Source organism: Pleurodeles waltl, chromosome 3_1, assembly GCF_031143425.1.
Source record: "Pleurodeles waltl isolate 20211129_DDA chromosome 3_1, aPleWal1.hap1.20221129, whole genome shotgun sequence".
NCBI lineage: Eukaryota > Metazoa > Chordata > Amphibia > Caudata > Salamandridae > Pleurodeles > Pleurodeles waltl.
Genome location: NC_090440.1, coordinates 939,248,826 through 939,270,332, shown reverse-complemented (window position 1 = coordinate 939,270,332; position 21,507 = coordinate 939,248,826). Strand labels below are relative to the sequence as shown.

The 21,507-nt window shown below is 42.7% G+C and overlaps 1 protein-coding gene across 1 annotated transcript in view; it reads right to left on the bottom strand.

Annotated features, from left to right (window-relative positions):
* The window catches only part of MYOM3 (myomesin 3), a 394,520-nt gene that overhangs the window by 150,886 nt on the left and 222,127 nt on the right, over nucleotides 1-21,507 (bottom strand). Inside the window, exon 7 of the mRNA XM_069223954.1 lies at nucleotides 18,096-18,184. Coding sequence (XP_069080055.1) covers nucleotides 18,096-18,184 — 89 coding nt within the window. The remainder of the gene's footprint in view (nucleotides 1-18,095; nucleotides 18,185-21,507) is intronic.

The window sequence follows — 21,507 nt, the reverse complement described above, 5'->3', positions numbered from 1 at the left end:
AATCCTAACGCAGACATCTCCTTGTTACTGTACCCACTTTCCAAAAAGATGTTACAAAAGGTACAGCAAATCAAAGACGATGCTCCGAAGAATGGGACCCCCGTTAGGCCACGAGCCTGGGACACTGCGTCGGGCTCCTATTATGCTGAATAGCATTAATTAAATAGGGCACAGTTGACATTCTCTCCTTCACAGCCTTCATATAGAGGGAATGGTGGTTGTGGAATCAAGCCGATCGGCTTGTGTCCAGCTGGCCGCCTTCCCTTCTTCTGACATGTTTTTTCTAAAATTAGGTTTTAAATGTCAAGGTCGAAACACTGCCCCAGTGTACTAACGTTTTGCTTTCATTTTGAAGTCGTGCCTACTGGCTAATGTAAGTTCCTGCTCCTTATAGCGTTGGCAGTTTGTCATATGTTTTTGTCTTACTTGTTTCACTCCTTTATTCTGTGAAACGCCACCTCAATTGCATTTGTGTGTTTCTTTCTCGTGGCTTGCAGGGGAGGAAACATGGGTGGTATCACACCGTTATGTATTGGCTCCAAACCAATTTTTCCTAATAAGAGCGGGGGATCAGGGAAGAATTACTACCCCTTTGCTCCTGCACAAAGAAACACAAGTCAATACAAGATGGCCCTGTTAGACCTGTCAGCCCTAGGGGGCTCTTCCCCCAAACTTATTGCCTTACTCTTTCATTTTTGCTGAGCTCGTTTTGTTGGCCTTAGCGCCCTGTACACCTTATCACTGCTAACCGGTGCTAATGCGTGTGCATGAGCTCGTTCCTTTATACATGGTGAAATTCACTTACACCCAAATGGCACATTTAATTTACATTCATCCACTCCTAATTAGGGCCCAGTGTACAATGAGAATTTTGATCTTATCACATTGATTCTCAATGACAATCAAAAACATTTACTAGGCCCTGGATGTTAACAACAGTTCCCATTTCCAATCGTCAGTCAGTGTGCTATATACATAACACCAAAAGGGATCTGTATACCTACAGTTGCAGAGCTTGCTCACCAAAGGGTCTAGTGGCTATTGAGTCTGCACCTATCCATTCCTCTTTCTGTTTGTTCATTTCTTTTTGCCTTATTGTGTGCTAACCTTGTTGCTGTTATGTGGGACTGTGTGTGCCAGTATGTCTGTTTCAACCTTGCGGTCGCAAATTAAATTGCATACCAGTGCGACTCGCAAATAGGAAGGGAACACCCCTTCCTATTTGTGACTCGGAAATGCATTTTGCGAGTCGGTTCCGACTCGCAAAATGCATTTCACATAGCAAAGTGTCTTTATCGACTCGCAAACGGCGATTTTCGCCGTTTGCGAGTCGCTAGAGCTTTGCTACATCTGGCCCTAAGTTAGGCCTCCCCGAACAAAGTACCTGAAATCTTAGTTTGCAGAATGTTGTGAGATCATATGTTGAGGATGCATCGTGCACCAGTGATCCTGAGGAGCTGTGGGGCTGAGATGCAGAGTCCTGCTTTGTCACTGAGGATGTGATCAAGTGGTTGCGATGTGAAGTCTGGTGTTGTTATCATTCGTGCAGCAGCGGTTCTGAAGAAGCAGCAGGGCTGTGATGCGAAGTCCTGCATCGTCTTCGAGGATGTCATCAACAATGGGCCTGTGATGCGAAGGCCTACAATGAGGATGCATCATGCAGCAGCAGATCAGAGGAAGCTGTGGGCAGGGATACAAGGTCCAGCATCAATTATGTGCTCAGCTGCAGCGGTTCTGAAGCGACTGTGAGGGGATGCATCAGGCTGCATCATTTTTGCCTGAAGGCCCACAACTTGACGAGCAGTGCACCTTCAGGCTCATTTCTAAGGGTATGTGACCTGGGGTGGCACTACTGGAGGGGGATGAGACTCACAGCATATAGAGTCCAGTTGCTGGGTTCAAGGTGGTTGGAGCATTTTCTGTCCCTGAGGCTCTGATCAGGAGGTCACCCAAATAGCCATTGGAGTCATTGGTGTCACTCTGGTGGTCCTGGGTTCAGGATGCAGGTCCAGTCCTCCTGCAGGCAGCAGAGCAGCAGAGTAGCAGTCCGTCTTGCAGAGTAGCACAACAGTCCTTTTGAGTCTTCCACAGGTCCTGAGGTGTACTGAAGAGTTAGGTCTAAAGGTCCATTATTCATACGTGGTGCCCACTCAGATTAGGAGAAGGTTCTGGAGGTTTCCACCCCTAGAGGTGTTTGGAATTTACTGTGGCCCTGCCCTGGTCCCAGCTTGTCTGGTGTCAAAAACAACTAGTGTCAAAACCCTTTCTGGGGGTGCTGAGCAGAGACTTTGTGATCTGCAAGTGTGATAGGTGACAGCTCCTCTCCCTCATCAAATCAGAAATGGCCCATCCTGCCTACATTTATTTCTTTTGTGTCTCACTGTCTGGAAGCAATACAAGCAGACTAACTGCCAGCTATACCTATTCATATGACCCAGGATACAGGCTGTAGGCACCAAATAGTTGGGACAAGAAAATGACAACTTCCTAAAAGTGGAATTTTCAGAACTGAGACTTAAAATCTGACTTTACCATTAATGAGGGTTTTATATTACATATTAGTAGGCACCAAACCGGACATTCTCACTTACGCTCAATTGAAAGTTAGCCCTTGTTAAATGTAATAAGGTAACCCAATGTTATCCCATGGGAGAGGTAGGCCTTGAGGTAGGGAACAACGAATTTGGGGAGTTTTTCAATACCAGGACATGTAAAGGATAAGTACAGGTTCAACTTTCTAAATACACTTAACCCTGCCCCATGGGCTATTTAGGGCCTACCATTGGAGTGACTTATATGTACTAAAAAGGAAGGTTTAGGCCTTGCAAAAGGTTTATTTTGCCAGGTAGAAATTACAGTTTAAAACTGCACACACAGGGTGCAATGTCAGACCTGAGGCATGTTTGAAAAGCTACTTAAGTATGTGGCAGAATCAGTGCTGCATGTCCACTAGTAGGAGTTAATTCACAGGCCCTAGGTACATGCAGTACCACTTTACTAGGAACTTACAAGAGAATTGTAACCAGTTTATGCAATGTATGCAGATTTCTCTCCTTGCAACAAAATCAACAAAAGGAGAAGCTTCCCGAAAGCTAAAGAAAGATTGGTGTTCACTTGATTATCAATGCCAAAGAGGATCAGAAGGGTGCTTACTTCAATGTGCTGTACTGTAATTTCAGATAGCCTGTCACATACTGGACGCCCAAACCCCTCCAACGCTCCTAAGCTGGACAGTTTGTGAACTTATGTAAATCATCTGCACTTATTACTTTGCATCTCTTACACCTTGGTGGTTCATTCTTAGCAAACTTGGTCAGTTTCCCAAGGCTAGGTAGTTCTATGCAAGGTATATAAATGATTCTTTTTTAAGGTAGCAGATTTCACTGTCACGCAGAGAAGAGAAAAAGATTCTTGCCACAAGTTTGGCTGTCCCATCGTCAGCAGAATCGTTTCCCATGGATGCAGGGGATATTTCCTAACTAGTTCTCAGCATGTACCAGACTGATATCTCCTTGGCCATACCTTTAAAGTCCTGAAGCCTTCTTTCAAGTTCCCAGTTTACTTCAAGATCCAGCCTGTGCTGTTCTATAAGGCAACTAGGTGGGATATGACCCCAAAGCCCTGTGTGGTGTGTAACACCTGGGAGCGAGAATTGGAGGGACCACTATCTGACTTGGTCTGAACATCAGAAGTGGTGCCTAATGACCCCTTATACATTGAATAAGATTGATCCCGCTAGAGTTTCCAAATGTAAGCGCTGCAGGGAGGAAGGTGACACCTTCTTACATCTGGTGTGGTCATGTGATGGAGTGCAATAGTGGAGGGAGGTGGTCCCCAGAATTGAGGAGGCCACTGGTTTGGAAATAGCTATGACACCAATGGCCTGTTTGCTAGGAGTGGTGGTCATGCCAAGGGGGTGGAAGATCCCATACAAACTTGTGGAGTTTGCTCTCTTGTTGGTCAAGCGTAGAGTGGCCATGGGTTGGTGGGGCTCTAGGAGACCGCCGGTCGACCACTGGCTCAGGGATCTCCAGGAGTGGAGAGCAGCAAAGCTACATATGCATCTAGTGTACACAGACAAGAGGGCAGCTGCAGAAATACTGGCATGAGGTCAACAGCTGCTCGACCAATTTAATGATGATGATGATTCAACCTCTCATGCCAGCACTGATGTGGATGGTTAATCTACTAGGCTGCTCTGTATGTTGCATGCGCCAACCAACTGCGTTTATAATGGCCCCAATGTACTCTGATTGGGAAATTGGACTGGGGCTTTGTTTGAAACTTACACATATATGGGGTGATTCTTTCATGTAATAGCTGCCCCGAATGTGTGCATTGTGTACTCACCCTTGGATGCTTACCTCCTTACAGGACGAACAGTCTTGGTGGTCTTGTAACTCTTGCACTGAAATGTTTGTACTTGATGTATGTGGAAAATCAATAAATAAAGGGCCACATGTACTAAATGTTGGATTTGTGACCCGCAAATTGCAAGTCAGAGCGACTCGCAATTTGCGAGTCGCAAATCCGAATGTAGGATGGTGTCCCTGACACCATCTGCGATTGGCAAGGAGGTCGCAAATGCCCACCTCATGAATAATCATGAGATGGGTCGCAATTTACGACCCCCTTGCGAATGGCAGCCCTCACAGGGATGGTGGCCTGCTGCGGACAGCAACCACCATGCCTTAAAGGAAAAGGAGACGCATTACAAAAACAAAAAACTAAACGTTTTCATTTCATTTTTTCAGAGCAGGCAGTGGTCCCTAGGACCACTGCCTGCTCTGAAAAAATGTATACAGTGACATTCACAACAGGGAAGGGGTCCCATGGGGACCCCTTCCCTTTTGCGAATGGGTTAGCACCCATTTGAAATGGGTGCAAACTGCGATTGGTTTGCAACCGCGTTCACGGTCAGCAAAACAATCCTACATTGCACTGCGAGTCGCAATTAGGGAGGGAACACCCCTTCCTAATTGCGAGTTGCAAACCCGTTTTGCGATTCGGTAACCAGGTTACCGAATTGCAAAACTGGGTTTGTGCATCACGGTGTGCTTTTTGCACGTAGCAAACAGCGAAATTTGCTGTTTGCGACGTGCAAAAAGCAACCTACATGTGGCCCAAAGTTATTTGTTTTTTTTTAAATCCAGCATGTGTCTTGCATAACAGGAAGTGAGCTAGAGGTATTTAAATCTTGAGAGAGTACCTTGGGTTGCCTCGCAGAGAGGCTCCCAGGATTTTAAAATCAGACCCAATTAGTAGCCTGCCTCCAAAATTAAGGCCATCTTCTTTTGAAGGGAGGCTTAATTTACCATCTAAAAAAGCCAGAATGCTTGGAGAGTGCTAAACTGGAGCATATAGAAAATAATACCCAATGCCTTCCGCTTTCCAAAAGCTGTGCCATGATTTTAAGTGTCTTCTTATAACCATTGGCAAGATGTTCTTAAGAATCTTTGAATCTCCACATTTATACAGGAAATTATCCTGTATCAAGTTGTTCAGCATGCATGCAGATTTATTGGAAAGTTCCTGATTTGAAAGTAGAAACCTGCAAATCCTAAACAGAAAGTCCTGACAATGCAACTGAATGTCGGGAAGTGCTACCTCCCATGTCAAGCCTCCTCCCATGCTTTTTCCACTCCATCCTATGTCCCTTCGAAGCCCACACAAAACTACTAAGGTGGGTTTGAATATTAGCAATGGAGTTTTTTGGAATCTCAATGGAATATTATCAAAGAGATATGTTAACTTCGGAAGGATCAACATCTTGATTAAATTTGTGCACCAAAAGAGATCACAGGAAGGATCGTCCATCTACTGAGTAGCCTATTAATTTCTTTCTTAGCTCTATTTAGATATACCTTGGGAATTTCCTCTAGTTTTTGTGTGATTTTTTTACCCAGGCATATTATCGCTGTAGGAGTATAGCCAAGGTTCCAGTCCATGATTTCAGTTTTAGATTTAATTATCTAATCTAATTATTTGATAACTTGATATAGTCCCAAAACTATCAGTTATTTCCTTCATTTGCCTTAGAGTCACATTTAGGTCGCTTGTGTGCACTATAATGTCATCAGCATACACAGCAACCTTGTTTTCAAAGTCCAGGCATGCAAAATTGATTATCTGTTCATCTTCCATAAAATACTGGGCAACTGGTTCTAGATACAAATTGAAAAGCAAGGGGGGCAGAGGGCAGCCTTGTCCGGTGCTTCTAACAATGAAGATGTTATTTTTTAAGGGTCTATTAATTACTATTTGCACTGATTGTGCTGTGTGCAACTGTTTTACCACTTTGATAAACTTAGTGTGTACCCCAAACACAGCCATTGTTTCACATAGGAATGTCCAGCTCAATCTATCAATGCCTTGGCAGCATCAATGGGTATTAAGGCCTGGAGTTCAGATTTTGTTATAGCTAAGTCGATGGTCGATATGGCTAAATGTGTTGGCTTACTGATTCTCCTTCTCGGAATAAAACCTTTCTGATCTGGCTGTATGACACGAGGCATTGATTTGGCAAGGCTGGAAGCAAGAATGGCTGCAAAGATTTTATTATTATAATTTAGGAGTGAGAAAGGTCTTTAGGATTCTACTGATTAGATGTCCTTATTTGGCTTCCAAATAAGAGAAATCATAGCCTCCCTTCTAGGATGGTGGAACTTCAGCTCCTTTCAAAAAAATCTCATTAAACATATCTTTCCAGTTGGGAGCTAGTACATCTCACAAAGACTTGAAAAGTTCAACCCATAGTGTGTCAGGGCCAGACACTTTCCCCCTGCTCTACATATTAATATACAGCAGAATCTGAGATTTATACAGCATTTCTGGAAGACTAGGTAGCTTCTGTTCTTTTAGCCACTTCACTCTGAGGACAGATTTTGAAATATGTAGGCCAAATGTGATTCTAGCTCTTACATATTATTAGATGTATTCCCATTTTACTCTATTAATAACTCTGATCTGCCTTTGCCTTCCATGCTAGTAAACAGCCACACATTTCCCGTATTCAAAGTGGGAAATTTGACTTACTTCCCATCTCATTCTGCATTGACCTTCCATTGTCTGTAAGCACTCTGTGGTTTTCCCGATTCCATCTAGATATTACATCTCTCTTCCTCCACACGTGACCCTAGTAAGGCCACCTCAGTCTACCTACCTACTTCTCATTCCTTTGAGCGTCCTCTCGGGCTTTTTTCTACCCATTACTACCTATTTTACAGAGGGTGCCCCATATATATGCCTAAACCAGAGTTAGGTTAGTTGATCCCAAATTGTTCTGGAAGAATCAAATTGCCTCTCCCTCCAGCTCTTTCACTATTTTGATATCCAGTAAGAGTCTGATCCACTGTCCACCTAAACTTTATCCAGCTACTTGTGAATCTAAGTGTTATTAACAGTGCAGAGTGATCTGAGCAGTGGGTGGGAAGGTAGGTTATGTAACATTTTTCACACAAGAACCTTCTATCTGCCAAGATAAAATCAATGCATGAATAGTGAAACATTTCTTATTATAAAAGGTGAACTGTCTCTTGGATCCTTGCTTCTAACAATGCCCAAGAACACACATCAAATTCCTAACGTCTTACCAACTTGAAGATTGTTCTGTACATGACTTTTGAAGGACCTATCTAAATCTTTATTCAACACTATATTAAAATCACCTCCAATAAGTACAGAAGAAAAGAAGTCTAAGAGGTTTAAAGTTAGGGTGATCACAGTTAGGGTTGTAAAACCCAGCACAAGTAAAAAAAACACCCTATCAACTGGAAAGTTCCATATTATCCACCTCCCTCATGTGTCTGTTTTATAGTCCAGTAGCTCTACCTCTTCTTAATGATAATGGCCACCCCTCTTGAGAAAACTGTTTGATCTGCGTATGCCATCTATGACTGCCACCTTACTTTCTTAATAAATCTCTACAATAAGTGAAAATCAGATGTGTTTCTTTAAGTATTAATACTATAGCCGTACAAATATCCGATTTGAACCTATACCTAAAGTCTTTACCTTGCAGGCTTTTCTCCTTTAATGCTATGCCCAGGATCAGAATCTTCTTGGGCTTCTTGAGGTTTCACTATGCCTAAAAGGGTAGCTTTGGATACAATTAATCTCTTTCTTTGATCGATCTCTGCAATATGTTTTAACAGACCTTCCCTTAGGAGGGTAATCGTGTATCATTTAATATTGTTACCCTCAATCCCCTCTGGAATGTTTAGGATCCTCAAACTGTTGCGTTGAGAATGGTTTTCTAGTCTCTTAAGATCCTCTGACGAGGCGTGGTTCACAGATTTTAAACAAGATATCTCAGCACTATAACCATTCAGTTTTTGCTCAAGTTCCTCCATATTGGTCTCCAGCACTGCAGTCCTATGTGACAACTTATCCAGCTTAGTTTCCAGTGCTTGACATGCTGTCTGTGTGCTTCTCCAGTTGGATTCTGAGGTCTGGAATCTTTCTGTATTTTTGTTCTTTGAGGTCAAGCAGTATATTTTCTATCCCACGCTTACCAAAAGCAGTGATACAATTTTGATTCAGAGCAGCCAGTTCGATTTGTAGGGGTTTAGGAATTGCCCCTAGTGATAAAGACACTGCATGCTGAGAGTGGAGTTGTCCCAAGGCCACGCCTACTCTGTGCAAACATTTCCCCCGTCTCCGTTAGGTGTGATTCTCTTGTCACTCTCATGGCCTCTGCTATCGAGCTACCAAAATCAGAGTTGCTCCTGCGTAGCAGACTGCTCATTAAATAAAGAGCAGGACAGAGGAATTGACAATTCAAATGAGGCAACAACCACAGCGCAAATTTGCAAGACTGAGACACTAAATCACATCGGCACCAGGGAACTGATTATTAAGAGGGGAACTTGTGTCTCCCAAATTGTCAAACTGCATGAATGAATACATTTTTATTTGTCAGTTAATTAAAATGTTTACATTTAAAATCTTGACAATAGGCCCAAAAATTGAGAGCAATGTTTCTACTTAGCGAAGCTCAAGAAAGAATTCCTAATAATTTTAAAGTGCAAATAGCAACAATACAAGGTTTTATCAAAAAAGAATTGTGGACAATTGATTTAAACTTTTTACAATTAAAATCTGGATGATTAACTGTGTATATTCTTTCTATTTGTCAAACTTTAAAAAGATTCACCGTCATTTTAAAGTGTGATTTACGTCAAAAAGGTGACAATACAAAATTTTGTCAAAACAAATTGTAGACATATTTAAAATCATGACATAATAATTATACCAGCACTATTATTAATTGCCATTTACAATTTTTCCGATGGTCTACCACTGGACTCCACCATTTGCTCGATTGTACAAAATAAGATATAGGCTAAATTCATCCACAATAGTAATATTAAAAAGCATAGACAATTGTAAAATACCACTTAAAGTAATTTTTGCGGTTTTGCACATTTCCTGTATGAGGCTTACAGTCCCATGGTTGCTTTTCTGGCTATTCCACCTCATCAGATCTGACTGGGAGTTGTAACATTGATAGTTTCTTCGCAGCAGACCTCAGTACTGTGTACTGAGTACTGGATCTTCTGAGTACTGCAGTACTTGAAGAAGATCTTCTTGAAAGCAGGCTATTACTGTCTGCCTTCAAGTGTGGATAACTTTTCTTATAAAAATAATCTCTACTGGCCGTCTTCGTTCCTCTACAACCACTGGGCATATGCATAAAATATGGACTAGGTCCCCATCATACTGTTGCAGAGATGACTTGCAGTCTCTGTAGAAGGTCTTTTCCAGCAGAGGGAGTTGTGTAGTATGGCAAAGATTACCCAGTCAATAGCCCATTCATTTCAGTTTCCCCTTATATCCACAGGTTTTCCCCCAAACAGCTTTGCAGCTTCAAGAACTTATACATGCTAATCATCATTCATACATGAGATCTCTTTGAAATCAGCACCTTATCTACTAGTATGGGGGCTTTCTTTAACCACAGAATTCACCACTTTGTTAAAAGCCCCTTGACTGAGAGATAGTGACCATAAAGATACCATTTGTAACCTTTGTATTGCTGAATCGGAATACCCCCTTTGCCTTTTTCTACATTAGATACTGTTTTCCACAGAGTGCTGTTTAGAGTGCCTTCCTGCGTTCTTTTCATTTTATAACATGTTTTATATAGGCACCCAAGCTGGCCAGATCTTGTCTACACAAACCAAATTCTGGCCTTAATTGCGTGGGCAATATATGACGTGGCAAACAGAACACCTGCAGTAGATGCCAACAATCGAGTTTTCAAGGGTTCCAACTGTCTGCCCCATAACGGCTTCAGACCCATATGCCAGAGTGGAAACAAGCTTTGCAGAGATGACTGGTGCCAAAAGTTGAGGAAATGGGCAGTTTAAGACGTTCCTTAAAGTACCAAGGGGCATATTTATACTCTGTTTGTACCGAATTAGCGTATTTTGTTTTTACTTTAATTCGGTGCAAAACTAACTCCATATTTATACTTTGGTGCTAGACTCGTCTAGCGCCAAATTTATGGAGTTAAAGTCATTTTTTGGAAGTGGAGACCTACCTTGCTTTAATGTGATGCAAGGTAGGCGTTCCCGTGCAAAACAAATGACTCTATGGCCTTAACGCCATAATTAGGGGCATATTTATACTCTGGGGCATTTTATATTCGGTTTGCACCGAATTAGCGTCATCTTTTTTTACTCTAATTCAATACAAAACTAACTCCATATTTATACTTTGGTGCTAGACTCGTCTAGCACCAAGGCCCTGATTTATACTTTTTTTGCGCCGCATTAACGTCATTTTTTTACGCAAAAGTGGCGCAAACCTACAACATATTGCCCCTTATTTATTCTTTTTGCTGCAAAACTGCACTAACTCAGTTTTGCACCAAAAAGTTTAGCACCGGCTTGCACCATTTCTGTGCACCAGTCGGGCACCATATTTATGGAATGGTGCAAGCTGGTGCAAAGGGTAGGCTAGAGTGAAAAAAAAATGACTTTAGTTGGGTGGGGCTGGCTGCATAGAAGAAGAGGTTTTAGCACCAAAAAATGAATTCAGGCAGGTTAGAGTAAAAAAAAAATGACTCTAACCAGATTAGCGTCATTTTATGGTGCTCAACCTACCATGCCACATGGCTCCTGCCTTAGAAAAGGCAGGAGTCATGCCCACCACCCCAGTGGCCAGCACAGAGGACAAGGGCCCTCTGGGCATGGCCATTACACCCTGTGCCATGTATGGGGGCCCATTTCAGGGCCCCCTATGGCACTTTAAAAAATAAAATGCAATCTTACCTGTACTTACCTGGGATGGGGTCCCGCATCCTCCGCAGTCCCTATAGTGAGGATGGGGGTGCCCCTGGGGCTTGGGGAGGGCACCTGTGGGCTTATTCCATGGTGTTCCACCATGGAAATAGGCCCACAGGTCCCCTAACGCCTGCCCTGACCCAGACTTCAAAAAATGCGGCAAAGCAAGCTTTGCACAATTTTTGGACCCCTCCTCCCTCCCTTGCACCATTTTTGCATGGAAGTATAAATATGGCGTTAAGGCCATAGAGTCATTTTTTTTGCACGGGAATGCCTACCTTGTATCTCATTAAGGCAAGGTAGGTTTCCACATCCAAAAAATGACTTTAACTCCATAAATCTGGCACTAGACAGGTCTAGCACCAAAGTATAAATATGGAGTTAGTTTTGCACCGAAGTAGAGTAAAAAAGAATTACACTAATTCAGTGCAAACAGAGTATAAATATGCCCCTTGGCGTCAAAAAATGATGCTAATCTGGTTGGAGTCATTTATTTTGACTCTAACCTGCCTAGCGTTATTTTCTTTTACTCTAGCCAACCCTTTGCACCGGCTTGCACATTTCCATAAATATAGTTCCCAGCTGGTGCTAAAAAATGGTGCAAGCCGGTGCAAAACTTTTTGGTGCAAAACTGCGTTAGTGCAGTTTTGCACCAAAAAGTATGAATAAGGCCCCAAATGAGGCTAGCAGAGTGGTGCTCTTTTTTTATTATGTACTGTTTATGCACTGGATATGTACGTCTTGCATCAAATATTACACCCAGGTACTTATACCCGGGTACTGACTCCAACGTGTTGTTATTCAAGGTGAATACGTGCGCCGTGGACCTCCCTGTGCTGACAGACATTGTTTTTGTTTTTTAAGGTTGACTTCCAGGGCATGCATTAGTGAGGAATTTGCCATGGTGTTTGCTAACCTCTGCAAGCCTACCTTTATGTGACTTAACAAAGCAACGTCGTCAGCAAACATCATTTTTGAAGACTGGCTGCTGATCTGGAAGAATGGGTGTTAATCTTGTTGAGTGTTGTTAATTCTGCCAAGTACAGAGTAAAAAGAAATGGAGCAAGGACACCGTCTTGTTTTAAAATGTTTTGGGTAAATGTTTTCTGTGAAAGTGTTGTTCCGGTCCTAAGCCTAATTCTTATCCATGTGTTGGAGCATAAAAGCTGAATGGCCTTTAAGAGCACTGGTGAGTTGCTGCATTGCTGCAGTTTGCGCCACAGTAAGTTGAGCTGGACCGTGTCAAAAGTGAACTGAATGTCCACGAAACATAGATGTAGGCTCCGAAGTTGGTTTCTTATTTTGTCAATTATGTAGGGAGAGCATTAGGATGTCATTTTCTGTTTCTGAGTCCCTAATGAAGCGTGTTTGATTTGGTGGCACCCATGTATTTTTCTCTGACCATTTGGTAATTTCTTATAGCAATGTCGCTGCAAAATATTTTGCCTCACTATCCAACAAGACAATCAGCTTATGGTTAGATGGCGAACATTTATTCCCAGCCTTAGAAATTGGGATGATTATCAAACCACACCAGCTATCTGGAATCACCTGGTGAAGAAGAACATGGTTGAACAGCCGGCACAGTTGCTTAGCTCAGTACATTTTCTTTAAAAATAGCCTGTGGCAAGCCGTTGGGGGCAGGCTTTGCACCCTGCCGTAATTATTTTTATGACTGCTTACGGAAAATATTTTTTCCAGTCAAAGGAGAATTGTGGCGTATGGGGAACGATAACCACTTTTTGTGGCCCCCATATCTGACTTTGCTGGTGGAACCTCTGCACCCCCGAACATTCCTTGCAGGTAAGCCACCCATCTCCTTCTGCAATGTTGGTCGAGGCTACCAGCAGTCTAGTTCCCATAGCGTTGTTCACAAGCCTCCAAAACTCACATGTTTTTTTTTCTTGTGGCCTTCAACAGTTTATGTCAGTACTGATCTCTCTCTTTTTAATGATTCTCCCATATTATTTTCTTATACGAGCACCTCAACTTACTTAAGTTGGAGATCTGGGCCAGTGCAAAGTGCTTGGCGTGTGATATCCTCAAAGAAAGGTTAGTTCCTTTTTCGTGGCCGCCAATGTTAACATGCTAATGATGTTGTGTCAGTTTTTGGCTATGAGTTTTCACAGGTAGAAGGTACGACAGGAAACGTGGTTCATTGAGCTACTGTGTTTACATCATTCTCAGTTATGTGCTCCTGCAGTGATCTTGCTTGGGTTTCAATGCGGGTAATTGAGCTTATAGTCCAGGTAAGATTCCTGTAATTTAATGTGCTAACTGTGCCAATTTCCGGCTGGATTAGTTACATTTAGGTAAATCCCTTGTGGCTGATGGTCGCTTTATAAGACTGGTCGCAATCTTAAAATGTGTTACCATTTGATACACTGGCAAGGTCATAAAGGTGTAGTCAAGAGTCAAGTATGCCTTCATCCAGTGGAAGGTAAATTCTGTTGGGACATCACTACCTATTCACTCATTTAGGGACCTCAAGCCCAACTTCTCCTTGTCATACACAAAGACCAAGCCCTATTTGTCTTTTCTTGTCGGCCATGATCATGAAGGTGGTATTTGCCAAATTTGATTGTGAGTGGTCAGGGTCTACTCTCCCGGTGTCTCCTGTAACACATATTGAAGTCCCTGTCAAGAGGATATATGGTCTTGGTTTTTTTGACAGTGGAGCAGGGATAAAGGACTTCAAAATTTCAATTGTTACTTTTTTTTTGACGACGGATGAACATAAGCGTTTATTATTAGTAGCAAGTTAGAAATGCCTTGAAGGCACTCTGACAACTACACAGCCTGTAAATTTGGACGGTCTACTTGCAACTCTGTTAATATTTTCTTTTATGTCTGCCAACTCATAGGTGGGTAAGCCGCCAGCTGGGTGGTCCAGCACATGGGTTTTTACTGCCAATCTGTTAAACTTTATTTGTGCCAGAATGTGTATTGTGGACAGTGCCCAGGTTTCCTGCAGTACTACTAGGTGGGAGGTTTTTAAATAAGACAGAAAGTTCAGATATTGGATTTTATTCTGTATTCTCTCCATATTCCATGAACAGATGTTTAAGCTTTTCAAAGTTTGGGTTGGATGCATTGCAGTGGCTGGAGTCTCAGGCCCTGATTTATACTTTTTTTGTGACGCATTTGCATCTTTTTTTGTGACGCAAAAGTGGTATAAGCTTACAAAATACAATTTTCATGAATATGTTTTTGTTGGCTTTAGGACTCTGCACGCCTTACCAGTGCTAACAATTGCTAAAGTGGATGTGCTTTCTCCTTTAAGCATGGTAAAATCATCTTAATTTACTTACAAATCTTTACTAAAGTGGTACTACAGGTAGCCATGGTCTGTAAATTAAATGCTACCAGTGGGTCAGTAGCACTTTTTGTCCCACCCACTTATGTAGCTCTTTAAAACATGTCTCAGACCTGCCATTGTAGCCTGTGTGTGCAGTTTTAAACTGCCATTTCATCCTGGAAAAATAAACCTTTTGCCAGCCTTTAATTTTCCTTTTTAATGTATATGCCACCCCCTAGGGCCGCCCCTAAGCAGCTCATAGGGCAGTGTGTACTGTATTAAAATAGTTGGATATGTATTTTTAGCTTTACATATCCTGCTAGTGAAAAACTCTCAAAATTGTTTTTCACTATTGCAAGGCCTACCTCTCCCCTAGGATAGCATTGAGTTGCATTATTAGATTTAATAAGTGATAACGTTTGTTTAGGAACAGGTAGAAATGAATGTTTAGTGTCTAACACGCTCTTTATGGTAAAGTCGGATTTTTATTCACAATTTTGAAAGTGCCACTTTTAGAGAGTTGCCATTTCTTTGTCCTAACTGTTTAGTGCCTGCAGACTGTTTCCCACATTACAGTGCTAGTTATGGTAGGCAGTTGGCCTTGGTGTATTTCTCCCAAAAGCCACACAATAGATGGTCAGGGTGTAGGCAGGATGGGCAGTCCTGACTTGATGAGAGGAGCGGAGCTGTCTCCGTAGCACACTTGCACTTCAAAGCACTGCCTCAGCTCACACATAAGGGGTTTCACACTAGCCTATTGTGCCTGGAGACCGACTGGGACAAGGGCAGGCAGCCAGTAAATTCCAGACACTTCTTTAGAGGGAAAACTCCAGAAGTCTCCTCCACTTCAAAGTGGGTACTAGGTGTAAAAAGGGGACCTCAGACTCGCTTCTCAGTGCACTCCTGGACCTGGGGATACTTCAGAAGAAAGACTGCCCTCCTGCCAGAGGCCTGGCCTGCTGCTTGAGGCCTGCCCTCTGGTCTGAAAAGGAAAACTGGACCTGCATCCTTAATCCCAGTCTGAAGTGATTCCAAAGGTCAGCTGTCCGACTGCCTGTTCTGAGCTACAGGGACACATCAGGCTGGAGAGGCCTCTCTGCAACTGCCCAGCTGGCTGGATGCACTGGACGTGCCTGGCCCTGCCTGAGCCCAGCCGACCTCTGCTGGAGTGAGTTCTTGGTCCTCAAGAGGTGCCTCCCAGGTCCTGGATCCTTGAGGTGGCATCATTTGACTCCTCTTGCAAAAAAAGGAGAAATCATGAAGTTTTGGGCTCTTCCCAACCACGAGCGGGCCCATTAGCATCAAAATCTTGCTGTCCACACCGACTGCTAATGCAAAGCTTGGTGAACCTGCATCTTTGCAATACAGCGACCAACAGAGACAACTGGCAACACAAGATCTGCACTTAGCACTACAGCATTGATGCCCGTGATGCTCTCCCTGCTCCTCACAACCCCCTAAACCACGACCTGGACTTTTCACTGTGGACTTTAGAAGATAACTTTTTCAGCAACACTAACCTGGTAACTGTATAAAGCCCATGCTCAATCATGGTGGGCCAGAACTAGTGACTTTCACCCGGTCTCCCGTGACCAGATACCCGTGAGTGGGCTATGTACTTTTGGGCACTATATTTATCTTATATCTTTAAACATGCATTTCTCCTTTTCTACTGATTGGAATTTGGTCATTTTGTGTCAAATAATTTATAGAATTTACTCTATCTTTTAAATTGGTGTGGGATTTATCTTCTGTGGTGTTTTCGTCTTATTGCTGTATAAATATGCTGCATAAGTATATTGCCTCTAATGTAAGCATGATTGCCTTTGTACCAAGCTATCAGAGAGTTAAACACAGGTTAATTTATTGACTTTTATCATTCCTCCTGACAAGGTTTGCATGTGTTGCTTGAGAAGGGCTCACATCCCTTTCAGCCACCAGAGGAGCGCTGTGGATCTTCACCGGTACCTGCTCACATTGACCATGAGCAGAATAACCAGACAGCTCAAGGCTGTTGACATGCTTTTAGGTCTTCCTAATTGCAAAACCAGCAGGACTGAGTTGCGCTCAGCACTGAGCCACAGAGGCCCTGGGGAACCAGCTATGCTATTGGAGTTGCACTTCTGAGCTGAAGAACTTTGACTTTCAAAGCCATAGTGGAACTTTTAGGATTCATACTTGCTAGTGGGGCCAAGACTGAATGTTTCTTTGCATGAATGGGGAAACCCACATTTAGTAACCAGGAAAGTGGGACTCAGGATCTTGCCTGGACAATGTTAGTGGTCCAACCGTACAAAGATTAAATAATATTTGTTGTGTGCCGTATCTCACTTTGTGTTTGTATATAAATGCTACTTTTTTTCATACAATCAATTATATGGCTGGGCATGCATTGGGGTCGTTGTGCATATTTTGAGTTTTCTGCCCATGTACATCTTGCACCTACCACCACTTGAGAATCTTTGGCTGCTTGACCTGCGCTACCACTGAGAGTCAAGTACTGAAGGGTAGACCTCTTATTCAGGGTCCATAGTAAGTCAGGTCCTGGAACATCAGGAGTAAAATGCCTCAATCCCCCACCCCTATGGTTGTCCCCAATAACTCCTGCTTAAACAGTGATCTTTTGAAAGGGGTTCTGACATATGTCATGCTAGGTTTTTATCCCACGCGTGCTAGTTTTTTATGTCTGGTGGTAGCTAATATTTTTTTATGTGCTGTATACTTTTATGTGTTTTTATTATTCTGTCTGAAACAAAATGCATAGCAAATGTGACAAGATATAAATTGAATTTAAAAGGCATCTTTATTGCTATTCACCTTTGGAACTCCAGCGAGATTATGCTGGGGGTCCTACATCACCCAACACCCCTACATTCAGGGTCTATGGGTTTATAACAGACTCACATAATTTGTGGGCATCCACCACCCATAGAATTTCTGTTCCAGACCTCTGTTCCTTGTGAGTACGTTTGAAAGCATACTTACACAAACGCAAAATAAAATGTAGATTGATTGTCTAAGATCTCTTGATTTTCAGGATTTCTTGTGAAATACATTGTATTCTCCTGTTCCTTCGATTGTGTAGACAATTAGAACCACTTCCAATTTTGATTTAAGTGCGTACGAACGTAGATATTGCCTTTACATTTATGGATTTCAGATAAAATGATTACCAAATATAGAAATTTCAGTAATGAATAAATAGGTATTTTCACTTTTTCTGTTTTTTAAATAATCATAGGCCAGAAACGGGGTTCGTCCTTTTTTTAATTTCGAAATATTTTTTCAATAGTATTGAGTTCATATAAAGCTTTCGTCGAAAAATCGGTTACAGAAATGGTTGCTGCTAAACTGAATGTTAGTTTTTACATGAACAAACATTACATGATTTGTATGTATGGAATACACACAACCATGAGTTTTTTTCTTCAAAAAATGTTGATTTAAATGTTAAAAACAGAAGTGCCTCGGATAGGAAATCAAGTCTTACCGGCAGCAAAAGCACTTACTTCTTACTAGGACATTAGCAAATGACGTAGCCTGTCCACAGCAGTTTATGATCTCCACGCTATAATCAGCAGAATCATCCAAGGTGCATCTAGGAACACAGAGAAAATTGAATATCTAGGTCTCTGTTGGGGAATCATTTTCAGACACAGTAGAAATTCATGAGCTCAAATTGTAGAGAGTTTACAATGTGACTAGCAAGAGTTAATTCACAGATCTGGTCTTCTTACACATCCATTTCACTATTTCTCCCCTCACCCCATGTATATACAGTCATATGCCATCTTCTGAAATCGCCCTGTTCCTTGACGCATCCTACACATCTATACACATTCTCCAATTTCTTCTGCCTCACTCAACGAGTGAAGGCTTTTGTTCATAGAGTTCTCCTCCACTGACAAATTCAACCATCTGGCACCTTCAATGTACCTTTCTGTCAAGTGCTCTGATGTTAAGCCAGACCACCATTTTAACGTTTGAGAAAGGGCAAAGCGTGGAATCATAATTTCTGTTTTTTTTTTGTGGTGTAAAAAATGAGCTGTGGGCTTATAGGAAGGTTAGTAAGGTGTGAGATGTAGCACATATCAGTTGTGACAATCTGGGGAGGGAGTGGGACAAATTCAACAAGATCAAAAAATCACCATACACCATTACTGTATAGCCTAAGGGAGGGCCATGTCCATGTTTTCTGGATATTCCATTAAGGTACAAATAGCACTGTATGCTGCTGGACTACGCAGGCTTAAATAAGAAGTAACATGGCATCTGACAGCTGCACAGTTGGCTCATGCGTGAAAAAGCAGTAGGACACTGGACCGAAGGTTTGAAAGAATGTTTAATTCCATAAGAATCAAACCAGTGGCCCTTGAGTTTACATACCTTGTAATTCTCTTTCCCTCACCAGGAACGGATCACTGGACCCCATCTCTAAAGACTTACCTAACAACTGAAACCTTGTAACTCTTCTTTCTCACAGACTGATCCTCATCTGGACAGAAATGGGTAATCTGGAACTCCCAATATCAGTCTCAAAATATTTTGAGAAAGTTAATTTAGGTGAGCAATTACTGAAAAGAAATATATGAGGAATATACTTTTCAATGTGTGTTTTGCAGTGTACCATGATTGTGGTGTTGAAAAATGGTTATCCAATGTGTTAGGGATGGTCACCTCGAGTGTTGGCTCTATTGTGCAACAAATTACCAAGACACATAGCAAACGAGCATATGTCTCGGTGTCCGACTGTTACTCTGTTGATTGCTTTTGTTTTGCTCAAATTTGAAAAAACACATTTCTGAGCAACGTGAACTCACAGAAGGGTCGGTTGAGTTCATAAGCTATCACCCACATTACAAATATCAGTTTCAGGAAAAAGTAGCAATAGATGGGACTATAGGTTGTAACTTGTAAATCAGGTCCTAATAAAAGCCCTGTGACCTTTCAGAACAATATAGGGCAAAAACGTGGCGACGAAGGGGGCCAGATGAGGGAGGTGTCCTAAATTACTTAACACTATTTCTTTGATGTTTTACATCTTGTATAAGTAGAGAGACCTATCACATAAAGTAATTTGATGTCTTCACTTAATAAAATTTGACACCCTCACTAAGATTACATAAGTATCTGCCACAAGAGCTCTGTAAGAACCCATCTAGCAACAGCAGCTGCTTCCGCTGTCCTGCCATTGCAGTCCCTCTAAATATGCCACCAATTGTGGGTGGGAGCTTTACATTCTTTTTGGAGAATTCCAGTTCCCCACTAATTAGGGCACAGTGTTCTCCCTACTTGCCCAACTAAGACTTTTCAGATAAATATAGATTAAATTAGGATAGGTTACACTGTGGTTGCTCTTAATACTACTCTCGTCTCATTCTCCCAATGTTTTGTGGTGGGTAATTACTTTCCTTATCCCAAATCAAAATCGATAAGTGTATGCAGCTTGCATTCACCCTTTCGGTTGGTAATACGTTCACAAATCAAATGTTGGCTAAGACTGACATCCCACCAAAGGTCAACCAAACACATTGGGGGTGATTCTGAGACTGGCGGGCGGCGGAGGCCGCCCGCCAGTCTTCCCCCGACAAAATACCGCTCTGCGGTCGCAAGACCGCTGAGGGTATTTTGAGATTTGCCCTGGGCTGGCGGGCGGCCGCCAAAAGGCCGCCCGCCAGCCCAGGGCAAATCTACCTTCCCACGAGGACGGCGGCTCAGAATTGAGCCGGCGTAGTGGGAAGGTGCGACGGGTGCAGTTGCACCCGTCGCGTATTTCAGTGTCTGCTTTGCAGACACTGAAATACTTTGTGGGGCCCTCTTACGGGGGCCCCTGCAGTGCCCATGCCATTGGCATGGGCATTGCAGGGGCCCCCAGGGGCTCCGCGGCACCCCCTACCGCCATCTTGTTCCTGGCGGGAGACCCGCCAGGAACAGGATGGCGGTAGGGGGTGTCAGAATCCCCATGGCGGCGGAGCGCGCTCCGCCGCCATGGAGGATTCTCCCGAGCAGCAGAAAGTCGGCGGGAGACCGCCGACTTTCCGTTTCTGACCGCGGCTGAACCGCCGCGGTCAGAATGCTCGAGGGAGCACCGCCAGCCTGTTGGCGGTGCTCCCGTGGTCGGTGACCCTGGCGGTCACCGACCACCAGGGTCAGAATGACCCCCATTATCTTTTCGGCTTCTTTCACATCTCGCTAACGTTGGTTTAAGGCATGCAAAACACTACGCCTTGAAGAGAGAATCCCCTTCTGCTGAGCTGGAAATACCTACTGAAACATTTTTCATTTCATAGAGAATGTATTATGTTTGTCATGTTGAAAGTAAAGGCATAGAAAGGTGAGATATTTTGAAGGCTCTGTTGGAACTTCAGGACAGTGGTCTGCAAACCACCAGATGGGAATAGACTTTGCTTTACAATGTACTCAGCTGGCTCTTAGTTTCCTTTTAAAAGGATGCAGAAATCTAGATGCAACCCTATCTTGACTGTTCAGTATTGTTACTAATTCTTTAAAGAATATCTATGGTAGGCTGTGGTTCCATCCAGAGGAGTATTTATGGTTGTGTGTGATTTCGTAGAAAAACTAATTCATGGAATACCATACTGAGAAACCATTTCATCTAAAACACTTAAAGGAAATTTGAAGGGTGAATGGCAAATTGTCAGGAATCTCCAAGGTGCCTCCTGCATTATCTGTCAGTATCCCTAGGGATTAGGGTTAAATCATATCTATGTTCTAGGTTAAACCTTCATGTTTCTAAGTAAATATACTGTGCTGTGTTACACAATTGGTTTTATCAATGCTTGTTTTACCAAAGCTTGTTTGCTAATGTGAGCAGGTGTAGACATGTGCTTCTAATTGGATGTGGTGTAGACACGTGCTTCTAATTGGGTGTGGTGACTCATCCACATGTGGAAACTCAAC